Here is a 13,118-nt window from a genome sequence, read left to right on the forward strand (position 1 = left end):
ACTGACTGACTCTCTGACGGCCTGCCGGATTGTTTGCCTGCCTTTTGTCTGATTGCCTGACTACATGTGATTGTCTGTATTACTGTTTGATTGTCTCTTTAACTGTCTGTCTGTTTGTCTGATCACCAGAATACACATTTGACTCTCTGTATGACTGTTTGTCTGACTGCCTATCATCTGCGTGACTTTCTGACGGCCTGCTTGACTGTTTGCCTGTCCAGGTGTTTGTCTGATTTCCCCTTTGCTTGTCTGTCCGTCACTCTGTCCGTCACTCTGTCCGTCCGTCCGTCTGACCGCCCCTCTGACCGCCCCTCTGACCGCCCGTCTGACCGCCCGTCTGACCGCCCGTCTGACCGCCCGTCTGACCGCCCGTCTGACCGCCCGTCTGTCTTGGCTCCCCTCAGAGGGCGGCCGCAGCCCCTCGGACCCCACCTGCCGGGTAGTGTTTGAGAACGAGCAGGAGCCCTCCAGCCCGAACAAGCCGGCCCGCCGGCGCAGCCTGGTGAGCTCAGAGCCGCAGCACGTCACCCTCATCGTCTTCGGCGTGGGCATGGTCAACCGCACGCACCTGGAGGCCGACATCGGGGGCCTCACCATGGAGGCCGAGCTCAAGAAGATCCACGGCAGCTTCACGCTCAAGGAGAAGATGAAGGGTGCGTGCCATCTCCTCCTCTTCCTCTTCTTCCTCCCCTCCCTTGTGGTGCAAAATAACCATTTAACGCTGTGGTTAATCTCCTTTGCTGGCAGTTCTGTTCCTTTTCTGTGTTTTCTGCTGCTGCTGATAATGTCCTGTTGGTGGTACATCTTGTATTAGCTGCAGTCTGACTGTGTTTCTTAGGTCAGCATTTCCCAAACCTCTCCTGCAGGACCCCTTGTCATGCATGTTTTAGATCTCTCCCTGCTCCAACACAGCCGATTCAAATGATCAACTCGTTATGAACTCCTGAAGCTGCTTAATAACAAACTGATCATTTAAATCAGCTGTGTTGGAGCAGGGAGAGATCTAAAACGTGCAGGACAAGGGGTCCTCCAGGAGAGGTTTGGGAAACGCTATCTTAGATTAGCTGCTTTGCTAGTTGTCTTGAATGAAATATCGCTTGCGCAGTATGTGTGCATCATCACAAAGAGTGTCTTTCCCCTCTCTCAGATATACTACACCAGAAGATGACAGAGACGTGTGCCTCTGCTCACATAGGGGGGGTTAACATTGTTCTCCTGGAGGGCATAACACCGAACATACAGTGAGTACCGCTCTCTGTCTCCCCGTGGTGGCAGCCAATAGATTATGTATTTTTTTTTTTTTTTTTTACATACGATGGCTTAGCATTAAAGCTCCTTATCCTTATGCTTATGCAGATGTTAATTGCTTTCTGTTGTGCTTTCTCTTTTAAGTAGGCCTTTGTATACATTTTAATTTCCTCTGAATTTGCGAACCTTTAATTACGTGAGCAATTTATTACTGAAAGCTTGTTTAATTTGATTGTACCCTGCTTTGATAACCTGATTTATGAGCAATAATCCATTTTCATTTGTCAATTTTTAGACTCTTAATGCATTTTAATTTTTGATTGAATGCCCCCCAGGAATTATTGTCTATTTAATTCTAAAATGAGAAAAATGACAAATGGAGAGATCTATTTTTATATAAGCTACAATCTGTTTAATTGCAGCATAACCCAAAATGTACAGCAACCGTGGTTATAGGAACAAACTTAAATTGAAGTATATGGGCCTTTCCATGACAAAGAAACAGTCAGCTTTTATTTGAGGTGAACCGAAGGTTGTTCTCTGAAGACATATCTTTATTTTACAGTAGTTTACATCATTGTGTTGTTTTGTTGCACGTATGTAACATATGTGAAATTAATTTTACAGTTTTGAAAATGTGAAAAAGTGAAAAGTGTTTAGTTCGACAAATCGAGAATGTGCAACATCTATAAAATACAGATGATTAGTATGTCCAACTAAACACTTTTCTATGGATTTTACTGTCTCATACTACAACCCTAGGTGCATTTGAAAAGTGGAACCCACAAGGCATTTGTACGTATACATAATTGCAAAGAACGAGTTTGACTTCAGTGTTATTCCAGACTTCGATCAGCTAAAAGAACGTGGTCCATGGCAAAATGTTATCTTTGTCATGTGGTACTGCAAGCTTACAGCAGAAAAACCACTGGACTAAATACGCCAGTCCCTCTGCTGCCAGGATTTAAGAATTCATCAAGAGAATAGTAAATTTTTCACTTCTCCACCATGTCCCCACACTGGTGTAAAGAACCCTGGTGGGTCTGACTGAGGGGAGGGGGGAGGCAGGAGAATGAGGTAGCTGCATATTTTGGACTATACTGTTTGACCGATATCTCTGCATGAATACTCATTCCTGATTTGCTCTCTTTTTGTGTTTTTTTTTTTCTTTGTTTTGTGTTTTTTTTTCTTATTTTACTTTCTGGCTTTCTCTTCAATCTACTTGCATAGACTGGAGGATTTCCCCACTTCTCCTACCAGCACTGCCAAACAAGAGTTTCTGTATGTGTACACCACTGCATCTCAGGGCTTGCACTTCTGACACTTTGAAGTCACGCTGCTGTAGTCTGGATGTCTAGCTTGCATTCTGTATGGAGTCGATAGTGCCACAGTGTGTGTCAAGTGTCCCCCCCACATATACCTGTGTGATAACCCCTCCCCCTTCCCTCGCCCCCCTTCTCACCACGCCTGAGCATATACCTGCGCTGTACCTGCCCGTCTCGAGCGAGTGTACCTGAGTGTGGCGGTCGCTGACGGCGACGCTCACCCGGGGAGTCCTGGATTATGGGATAGATCTCTCTGGCTGACGATGAAGAAAATGTTTGAAAATATAGTCTAATGCAACATTTCTTCTTTTTAGTATCAACAGGAGGCCTTTTGATTACCCAATTGGCTGGGTGTCTAATGGATATCAAACACTAGTTCTTCCTCTGAGTTATTTGTCTGTTCATCCGATACACTAGTCAGTCCCCACGTGAGTTAGCCACAGTCGGCTCTGGGCCAGGCAGTGCTTTACTTTGAAGGCTGCAGTTGTATTGGTTCATAGCGCCCTTTACCAAATGCATAGCCTGAGCGCAATAGAGGCCCAGATGGCCCCAATGGCACTGATGGGCTTCACTGACTGTCCCTTGATGTGACTAACCAGAGCTGCTGCCGTTTCTCAGGGTGGCACCGCTTCTGGTGGTCTCTGTGGTCCGAGCCATGGCCCGCCCTCTCTCACAGAGCTCAGCTTTAGTCATATGCTAACCTCCACCTTTCCGGCTCTGTGCTGCTCCATGTAAATAAACATGAATTATTCTGTTAATAATAGGAGCAATTCCCTGGGCTAATCCCGCACTCAGTCTCAGCACACAGTCAGATCCACTCGCTCCCAGTTCCGGTTTAAATTTGGCTCTGACCAAACAGCAGCGGGAAGGCAAATTAGCCTTGGTTGTGTTTTAGAGCGTCTCGCTGTGCAGAGAATCTGCTCTGATTCACCGATGTTAAAAGCATCCGATCGGCCCATCCCGTTTCTCAGCGCCCACTCCAGCCAATCCGTGCTCTGTAGAGATCAGTGAATGATTCTGCGCAGCACGGCGTTCTAAACTCTGACCAGTGTATTTCAGCTGCTCTGCCTCCCCCCACAGGTCAGTGCAGGTAATGCGCATAGTTTCTCCTCATGGAGTATGCGGGTGAAGGGTGTATAAGGGGAACCAGTGAAGTGAGGCCCTCGGGCATGTAGAATACCCCACTAAGAGTCCCGTGGCCCTGTGCCGACATGTCACACACGACACAAGCAAAGCATGCGCTCCGTGATGGCTCCACACACTGATCCAGGGCCTCCTGGTTTTCACTGCCTGACCAGACCAGGGAGCTCCATCAAACCCTGTGAAAACATGCACAGGATCTAGTTACGCTGCCTGAAACGTGACAAGATTCACACCCTGAACAGACATTCAGTTAAATTCAAGTCACTGTGGGGGGGGTTAAAGGGCTTTGTATCAGTGACGTCCCAAGAAATGTGGCGTAGTCTTTGTCGCATCTCTTTCCCTGTTCTCCTCTGTAGTGGTGACTGTCTTCCTTCATGTAACATTGAAGCGTTTGCTTGAAGGTGAATGTGTACAGTACTGTGCGGTTAATGCTTGCTGTCAGTCCTTAATAAATACTTAACACTTATTGATAGAAAGTCCCGTGCCAATTTAAAAATAAAATTGGCACAGGAAGTGTTAACTGCCTGCTTTCCGTAGCAGAGTAGACCAATTCATTTAGAGTAAAAATGTGCTTAAAAAGTGGTTGTCCATTCAAGCCCTGTGAGGATGGCTGACACTCTCCTGTCCATTTCAGAACGGTAGTAAAGTGCAACATAGCCAAGTCCCAGGCCCTGTACAGCGCCCAGCGTGGGCTGAAGACCAACAACGCCGCCGTCTTCAAGGTGGGCGCCATCATCATCAACATCCCCCAGCACCCCGCCACGCTGCACAGCATGATGGTCCGCAGCTCCCACCAGCTCTCCAAGCAGATCTCCGACCTCATCCGCCAGCCGTCCACTGCGTGAGTGCTGGGGATGGGGCGGGGCCATGCCAGATGGGTGGGGTCGCTTAGGGAACGGGGGAGAGGGGGCTGATTGGGTCTCAGGACCGCCTCAGTTTTCCTCTGGCAATTGTGATAACATAAAAGAAGTGTTACTTCTGCTGCACTTTGTATTTAGTGGATGACATCTCAGTAATTGCATATAATTCACCATGCATCTAACTACAAGGTAAATAATGTAGAGTTGGAGGTTATGACAAAGACTTAGTGAGCCCAATGTTAAACCCAATCCCGTAACATACCCCCTCTCTCTGACATCACACAAGCAGTTAAGTGGTGCTTACTAAGCTTATGGTATCCATGGTGTGGTGTTTTATCATAGTTTGATTTGTTTTTTTTTTCCTGCTGTACTGTATTTTTTTCATGGTAGCAGCACTTGTGTTTAGATCGGGGGGATTGGTAATTACGGCAGTGTGGGGTAGTGGTAATGGACTAGGTCCAATGACCAGAAGGTCGCTAGTGATTCCTGCATGCGCTGCTGATGAACCCTTTCAGCAAGGAACAGGACCCTGAGTTGCATCAGTAAATATCCAGTAGTGCATATGGGTAACATGGACAGTTTAAGCTTGGCAGAGGAGCTCATACAGGGCAGTGTGCACAGCCAGTGGATATGTGTGTGAGTGCTTATAGAGGGAGTGAGGCTCTGCTGTGTTCCTCCTAAAGGCCACCGGCAAACAGGGAGGACACTGCCACGCCCCAGGCCTCAGACAAGACCTCCTCCAGTGTCAACCAGACGCCCGTGGAGGCCAACGAGTTCCCGCAGCTGCCCGAAGGCCTGGAGAAGAAGCCGATCGTGCTCAAGTTCAGCGCCATGATGGACGGGATCACCATCGGGGCGGCGCTGCTGCCCTCGCTCAAGGCCGAGTACAAGATGGGCCGCATGAGGAGTCACGGCATGACAGGTGAGGGCTCATGGGGGTCACGGGGTCAGCGGTCAGCGCCTTTTTCCACGTGCCCTCTCACTGTCATAGTGCTGTTCTCTTAATCTGTCATTTCTTTTCCATCCGGAAAGAGTTGTTTTAACTGCGCTCACTATGCTTAAAATCAGGGTCGTTATGGTTATTTCTGGAGGAAACCCATAAAAAAACCCAAATCACCAGCACTTCGCAGGCGCAGGGTACACACTTGTATCTTGACAGATGGTGTACCTGCTATTTCAGTGGTTCACCTTGTGTCTTGACTCTCATTGCAATGTCCTTCACCTGAAGAACTCTGACAAGCGAAGTGACAGGGCTTCATGAACCCCCGTAATGGGTGGATCTACCAGTGTGCCGTCAATCAGTGGCTGGTATGAACCAATGAAAACACTTTGCTGTCCACTACGAAGCACTATGATCGGCTCATGTCACTGACTCCGTGACGACACATTGGCACAGGCTGCTGCCATGGGGCATGTGAAGTCTCGCTGTCACGTTGCTGCTGACACGGTCACGTTGCTGGCACGCTGTAGCAGTTGTCGGCAAGTGGGCCCGCCATCATTTGTCCCATCTTCCCTGCCCGCACAGGTGCCCAGACGAGCTTCACGTTCGAGCTGCCCAATCACAAGCTGCGCTTCCAGTCCAAGGTGTCGCCGGTGGACATGAGCAACATGCCGCCGTCCGCCAGCCTCAACCTGCCCCCCGTCACCATGTCGGGCGAGTACATCATGGAGGACCATGACAGCCACTCCGACCAGGGCTGGGCCCCCGACGACTTCCCCACCAAGCAGGGCAACTATCTCCAGGGCAACTACCTGCGCTGCGTTGCTGAGGTAACGACTCAAAGGCCTCCAGGGCCACCTGGCCACCACGAGTGTGGGAACAGATGGTAGTGGTGAGGAGGCAAGGTTTCACAAAGTGATTGGAGCTGTCATATGCCATCATCTGTGACTCACTGACTTCAACCGATCATAGCATCACGCTGTGGTTTGATTAGTTCATATGAATTGGTGGTTGATCGCACATGGAAGCTCCTTCAGTGCCGTCACTAACTGTTGGATTTGTGGGCTTTGCATCATTGGTCTACTCTCCTTACAGATCGGCTCATTCGAACACAACCTGACCACAGACCTCCTGAACCACCTGGTCTTCTTGCAGAAGGTCTTTATGAAAGAAGTGAACGAGGTCATCCAGAAAGTCTCAGGTTCGCTGTTGTCTCAAAGTAACAATGCTGTTGTATGGTGGAAGCTGGCAAAGTGTACCAGTGGACGATTTGCATAGAATTTCTGTTTTCCCTTGAATCTGATTCAAAATTCAGATTCCCTGTGACTAACAGAATTCTTGATCCCCGCTACTGACCTATAAGCTATACTTATTAGCATGGAAGTTTCCCACTGATTGTATCATCACCTTTTCCTATGGTAGTCTATCTTGCCCCAGAATATCTTGGAAAGTGAGACACTGGCATAGTTTGACGTGCCAACATATAATGTCTGTGCTGGTGTCTGTTATGACGCTTGTTGTTTCCAGATACGTAAAATACTAAAGGAAAATGAAGTGAAATGTGCAGGCATGAAACAGCAAGTTATGGCTGAATTCCTGTGGGAGGCAGCACCTTTGTCTGTCTCCTGTATTTGCTTTGTGTCAAAGTATCGTCCTCGACTTGTTGCAAGGGCATTTTGCCCGTACGCCGTCATAGCGTCTGGGGCTGAACGTGCTGTAGGGGTGACAGTGCCGGGTCCCCAGCGTGGAGCCGCTGCCGCGGGAGGGATTAATTAGCTCGGCGGACAGCTGGCGTCGGGGGCAGAGGTGTTGCTGAAACTCCCTGTCCAATGTCTTCCTGCAGGAGGGGAGCAGCCCATCCCCCTGTGGAACGAACACGACGTCTCGACAGACGGCGACAAACCCAAGATCCTCCTCTACTCGCTCAACCTCATGTTCAAGGTACGGCTCATGCCCCGGAGGTTCCCTCCAACTGTCCCCTGGCTCTCCTGCTGTGAGGCAGCGAGGTGTAATGGTTAACCACTGTGGTCTTAAGGCACAGCGGCTTGTGTCCTCTCCAGAAAGGTTGGGTTCCTATTCTTGGAAAAATAAAAAGGGTTCTTGGCACCATGATTCACATTACAGATTGCCCAGGACGAGGGCAGATGAACTGGCATTGCTAACAATACCAGTAAGAGCTGGCAGTAGCTTTGCCATGGTTGTAAGGTCATGCTAAGCAAATACTAATTTGCATAGCAGATAGCCCTTTCAAGGGCAGTGTATATAGCTTTTTCTCTAGCTAACCATCCACTGCATACGGGATACTGCGTCAGGATATTTACTGGGAGAGTGCAGTAAACAGCTTACCCAAGGGCACAGCGTTGCCGCATCAGAGAGCAGCCTCCCAGGCCTACAAGCCGGGCTGCTCACCACCTACATCACGTGGCTGTGAGTGTATGCCTTCCCTCGACACCGCAGGGGATACAGATGACGGCCACCACGCCCTCCATGCGGGCGGTGCGCTTCGAGACGGGCCTCATCGAGCTGGAGCTCTCCAACCGCATCCAGTGCAAGGCCCAGCCCGGCAGCAGCAGCTACCTCAAGCTCTTCGGGAAATGCCAGGTCGACCTACACCTGGCGCTGGGCCAGATCGTCAAGCACCAGGTGAGCGCCTCTACCGCTCTGCATTTTAAAAAAGTGTTTGGTCCCTATTTAGGGCTAGAATTCCCCTGGCAAGTAAACTGAGTTAACTCTCCAGAATCTGTAATGGTGTTGAACTTGTAAAATGTTGTACAATGTGTAGGTGGAACAAGTGACAAAATATAGTATACAACACAGTACAATACAAAATTGTAAGATGCAGTCCATGTATCTGCAAGTACTTATTAAAATTAAATTTGTGCCATGCTTTTATGTTTTTCTGGTGTTCTTTGTGTAATACAGAATGAATGAATTGTGCCTATATAGCACCCCCTACTGTTGCATAGTGGTATGTGCTGCCGTTCTCGATCGGGCCTTGCGTGACAGTATCATGTGCATGCTTTCTCTTGATGATCAGGTGTATGAGGAGGCAGGCTCCGACTTCCACCAGGTGGCGTACTTCCGGACGCGGATTGGCCTGCGCAACGCCCTGCAGGAAGAGATCAGTGGCTCCTCGGACAAGGAGGCGGTGCTCATCACCCTCAACCGTCCAATCGTCTTCGCCCAGCCTGTGGCCTTCGACAGAGGTAGCCCCTTCCCCAAATTTATAAGCCAGGGTTGTGGGTAGGGGTTAGGGGTCTGTTCATGTTAACGTGTGGAGGGAGATGAGCTGAGCCGAAAGCAGTGTGGATTATGTTACCACAAAGCTTTGCTAATGACTGCTCCGCGCTTGTGTTTGTCATAGAATTCTAAAATGAAGCAGCCATGTTTTTGAGAACTGCAAAGGAGCTCATGAGAGACTAACATCCATTGGCAATTACTGTTTCACTTTTGCATCCGTTTTCCCACTTTTCCACAAATCACTGTTCATAGTCATGGGTCTTTTTTCTTTAAAAATACATGCATATTCATATTCACATATTATTTCTGTTATGTGATATTTATCATGGTTGACATGCTTCTGTGATCATATTTACGTTTTGATGTATAATAATTTATTGTGTATCTGTGTATCTGTTTTTGTGTGTACGAGTGAAAATGTGTTTTTTTTTTTTTTATTTTTTAAATCATTTACCCATTTTTTGTTGGTGTTTCGGCTAACTTGCTCCCCGGCCCGTCAACTCATTTATGAGGTGTTAAACCACTATGAAGCTGGAGAGGGATTTCTGCGTCATTCAGGGAAATTACTTACATTTTGTTGGCATATGTTTAGGGAATTAGTTTTATCAAGTTTTTCATGAACAAACAATCTTGTGTGTAAATAATTCCTTCCATTTATTTTGGGGCTTCCTTAGTTTCCGCAAACATATGCAAAGAGAGTCTGAAGTGCAAGTAATCAAAAGCAGGGGGTGAAAACTGCCCTTTTAGATATGCTTGTGGGATGATTTTGCGAACTTTACGGACAGCAGAGGATGGGGTAACAGGTTTTGACAGGTCGGCTCACTGACAAATTGCACGAACTCTCGTTCCAGCGGTGCTCTTCTGGCTCAACTACAAGGCCGCTTACGACAACTGGAATGAGCAGCGTATGGCCCTCAACAAGGACATCCACGTGGCCACCAAGGAGGTGGTGGACAAGCTGCCTGGCATCCAGCAGACCTCGGCCCAGGCCTTCAGCACCCTCTTCCTGCAGCTGACCGTCAACGACCTGGGCATCTGCCTGCCCATCACCAGCACCTCGCAGGTAGGAGAGGGAGGGCAGTGGTTCAAACCGGAGCGCAACTGCGCCGACCACCGCCAGCTTGTGCCGACTGCAGTGCTGCGATGACTTATTCCCGTGATTCACGATTTACCAGTAATCCGCATGGTTAATCACTGTAGGATGAAGCTGTTTTTGGTTACGGCATGCGAACTCATTTACCTTGAAGACACGTGGTGTCTGCATGCAAATCACAGTTAATCAGAAACAGACGGAATGACATAAAAATCGGTGTATGGTGTGGGGTGTTGTGATGGTTTGAGCAGTGGGAAAATTCCATTGGTGGAGAATAAATAAAATCAGTGTTTGTTTCGAGGCCCTGGCGTGTCACAAAATTTCATGTTGACATGGAGAGGGGAATTCCAGTTAAATCTGTGTGTGCGGTGTGGAGATTGGTGTGTCTTAGAACACCAAATATGTGTTAGTCTAAGCTGGAAATGCTGGTTTTATCCCTTATCTCTGTAGAAAGGACATTTTCCGCTAAAGGAGAGCCGGAGTATACCCAGCTGCGAAGCATGGGCCTCCACATCTGTAGGACAGGAAAAATTTGCAAAAAAAGTAACGCACAACACACTCTTACGCACTCTCTACGTCTTTATATTCTCTTACCTCTCGGGCGGTCGCCTCGCATGCTGACCCTCCTGCGGCCTCTGTTCTGCCCCGCCCCTCCCCGCCCCCCTCCCCCGCAGGCCAATCACACCCTCGACTTCGACACGGGCTCCGCCCTGGTCCTGACCATCGAGAGCACGCTGATCACGGCCTGCTCGTCGGAGTCGCTGGTCAGCAAGGGCCACTTCAAGAACTTCTGCCTGCGCTTCGCCGAGGGCTTCGAGAGGACCTGGGACGACTGGAAGCCTGAAGTGCGGGGCGACCTGGTCATGAACGCCTGTGAGTGCCCTGCCCACTTCCTCCTGCCACGGAGAGTCCGAGAGCATTGATTGGCTAACAAACACAGCTAGTCTCTTTTGAATTAGAGTTCCAAAAATTTGCAGGGGCACAGGGGTATAAAATGAATGCAGTGCCCCGAAGGAGATCATTAGGTCACACACTCTGTCCCCTTGCAGTACACTATATAGCATTAACTGTTGCGGGAGTAGAGAATAACAGGACATGGACATCTTGGGCCATTTGAGTCATACTTGAGAAATATTTTTAAAATTGCATTGAGCGTAAATCTTTCTGTGAGTTACAAAATTAAGTTTGTGTGCCTCTGTGTAGACTAATACCTAATAGCCCACTTCTGGTCTGTAAAATTAATTACAAATGCCCTGGGTCATATTGTAGTGCTTGTTATTGTTGTGCTTATTTTTATTATAGTTGTAATCAGAAAATGGAGGGAGATGACATCTAATCAGCCCCACTTTTTAGAGTGACATATGATAACAGATTGCTTTCACCTGGGGCTTGCACGCGTCATGACTTCCTTACTGCCAGGATCATTTTCACAGGCATTGGTGTGAATTTGCGGGCGTGTTGCATTCTGTAGGTGTGGTTCCAGATGGCACCTATGAAGTGTGCTCCAGGACGACGGGCCAGCCGTCTGCAGGTGAGGGCGTCAGTGCAACACGACCCGGCTCTCAGTCACACTCACTGTGCAAAGGAGAGCATGTGAGAGCTCATTCAGCTCCTTGACCCCACTATACGTGTGTGTGTGTGTGTCTCCATATGGCTGTGTGTGGGTATGGTTGTCTTTGTGCATGTGTATGTGCATATGTGTGTGTGTGTGTGTGTGTGTGTGTGTGTGTGTGTGTGTGTGTGTGTGTGTGTGTGTGTGTGTGCATGGTTGTACTTGTGTATGTGTGTTTATTTCTGTACATATGTATGTATCTGTATGTGCTCGTGTGTGTGCATGTGTTTATGTATGTATTTATGTGTGTGTGTGTATGTATGTGTTTATGTATGTATTTATGTGTGTGTGTGTGTGTATGTGTGTGTCCGTGTGTGTTTTTATGTGTTTTATGCGTTTATGTGTGTAATGCGTATGTGCGTGCGGTCCACAGAGAGCAGCAGTGCGGGCACCTGGACCCTGAACGTCCTGTGGAAGATGTGTGGTATCGACGTCCACATGGACCCCAACATCGGCAAGCGCCTCAACGCCCTCGGCAACACCCTCACCTCCCTGACCGGCGAGGAGGACGTGGACGACATCGCCGACCTCAACTCCATCAACATGGCCGACCTGTCGGACGAAGACGAGACGGACACCATGTCCCCCACCATCCACGTGGTGAGGCCCCACACTCGCCCCTTACTCCGCCAAGTTCGCAGAGTGGAGTTTCCCAGCTCCACGCCACTGTACAGCTCTTATGTAACACTCGGCCCTCTACAAAAATGCACTGTGCATTTCCTCTTGTGTTATTTCATATTTCACCTATTCTCTCATACACAACATATGTTGATACAGATGACTGAACGCCAGATTGGACTGTCACACGTCAGTTGTCCGATTTGTGTTTGGTCTGTGTGCTTATTCTGAGAGCAGTGAGAAATTTCAGCTTTGTCATCAGATATCTGCAGTTAGCCTATTGATGGAATGGTGTGAAGTTGCAGCAATCGGCTTACCCTCATTAGAGGTATCCATTCCTAAGATCTGTAGATCACCTCTGCAACTGCTTGTTCACAGAGTGCTGTTGACTAATTTGGAGCGATGCTGCTAGTCTGTGTTTTGTCTGTTTATTTGTTTTGTTTTTTTTTTTGAGAAGCATATAAGTGTTCCAGGAAGCTCTGCCCTTTTTCCCTTGTTTCTGAGCACTTTGTTAAGCTGTAGCTGAGGCTAAAACCCCCCGTCGTTTGCAGAGCGTGGAGGGCGACTCCAGGCTCACATTCAGGAAGCGCCTGGTGAACCACATCCTGGGCCTGAGCCCCAAACCCCAGAAGCTGTCGGTTCCGGCTGAGTACCTGAACGTGTTTGCGTCCTCCGATGGCACCCTGTCTAAAGCGGGCCTGGCCCGGGCTAGACCCCTCTCCTGGGGCTGCGTATGTAGCAGACGAACCCTGCTGTCCTCTCCCGGGGCTCCAATCCTTAAATTTACTCCCCTCGCCGGGTTCTCCTCAGATCTGGTTTGTTCCCGATGGCTTCACAGGTTCACTGCTTCAAATGCTGAGTGACATCCACGGTGCACAGTTCAAAACGCGTGAGAGCATCATGCGGCGCATTTTTGAAGTGCAGTCACTTAGCAATTGAAGATGCCGTCGTGGTCTGTCCCTCTCACATATCAAAGCGGTGTTTGGTGAAAAACAAATTGGTCGATCACGTAGGGGATGTCTGTGTCCGAGATCAAGAT

The 13,118-nt window shown here is 48.7% G+C and overlaps 1 protein-coding gene across 11 annotated transcripts in view; it reads left to right on the forward strand.

Annotated features, from left to right (window-relative positions):
• kiaa1109 (KIAA1109 ortholog) overlaps window positions 1-13,118 on the forward strand; it is a 102,663-nt gene that overhangs the window by 68,093 nt on the left and 21,452 nt on the right. For 6 of the 11 annotated variants that reach the window (XM_036516953.1, XM_036516954.1, XM_036516959.1 and 3 more), the window contains exons 47-62: window positions 405-653; window positions 1,148-1,241; window positions 2,479-2,529; window positions 4,351-4,557; window positions 5,260-5,498; window positions 6,102-6,346; window positions 6,612-6,717; window positions 7,360-7,457; window positions 7,974-8,159; window positions 8,554-8,722; window positions 9,608-9,819; window positions 10,300-10,392; window positions 10,524-10,722; window positions 11,321-11,380; window positions 11,835-12,061; window positions 12,631-12,810. In XM_036516953.1, coding sequence (XP_036372846.1) covers window positions 405-653; window positions 1,148-1,241; window positions 2,479-2,529; window positions 4,351-4,557; window positions 5,260-5,498; window positions 6,102-6,346; window positions 6,612-6,717; window positions 7,360-7,457; window positions 7,974-8,159; window positions 8,554-8,722; window positions 9,608-9,819; window positions 10,300-10,392; window positions 10,524-10,722; window positions 11,321-11,380; window positions 11,835-12,061; window positions 12,631-12,810 — 2,615 coding nt within the window. The remainder of the gene's footprint in view (window positions 1-404; window positions 654-1,147; window positions 1,242-2,478; window positions 2,530-4,350; window positions 4,558-5,259; window positions 5,499-6,101; window positions 6,347-6,611; window positions 6,718-7,359; window positions 7,458-7,973; window positions 8,160-8,553; window positions 8,723-9,607; window positions 9,820-10,299; window positions 10,393-10,523; window positions 10,723-11,320; window positions 11,381-11,834; window positions 12,062-12,630; window positions 12,811-13,118) is intronic. The other 5 variants (XM_036516964.1, XM_036516965.1, XM_036516961.1 and 2 more) reach the window with 4 other exon arrangements.

The sequence above is a fragment of the Megalops cyprinoides genome, chromosome 22 (assembly GCF_013368585.1).
Source record: "Megalops cyprinoides isolate fMegCyp1 chromosome 22, fMegCyp1.pri, whole genome shotgun sequence".
Lineage (NCBI taxonomy): Eukaryota > Metazoa > Chordata > Actinopteri > Elopiformes > Megalopidae > Megalops > Megalops cyprinoides.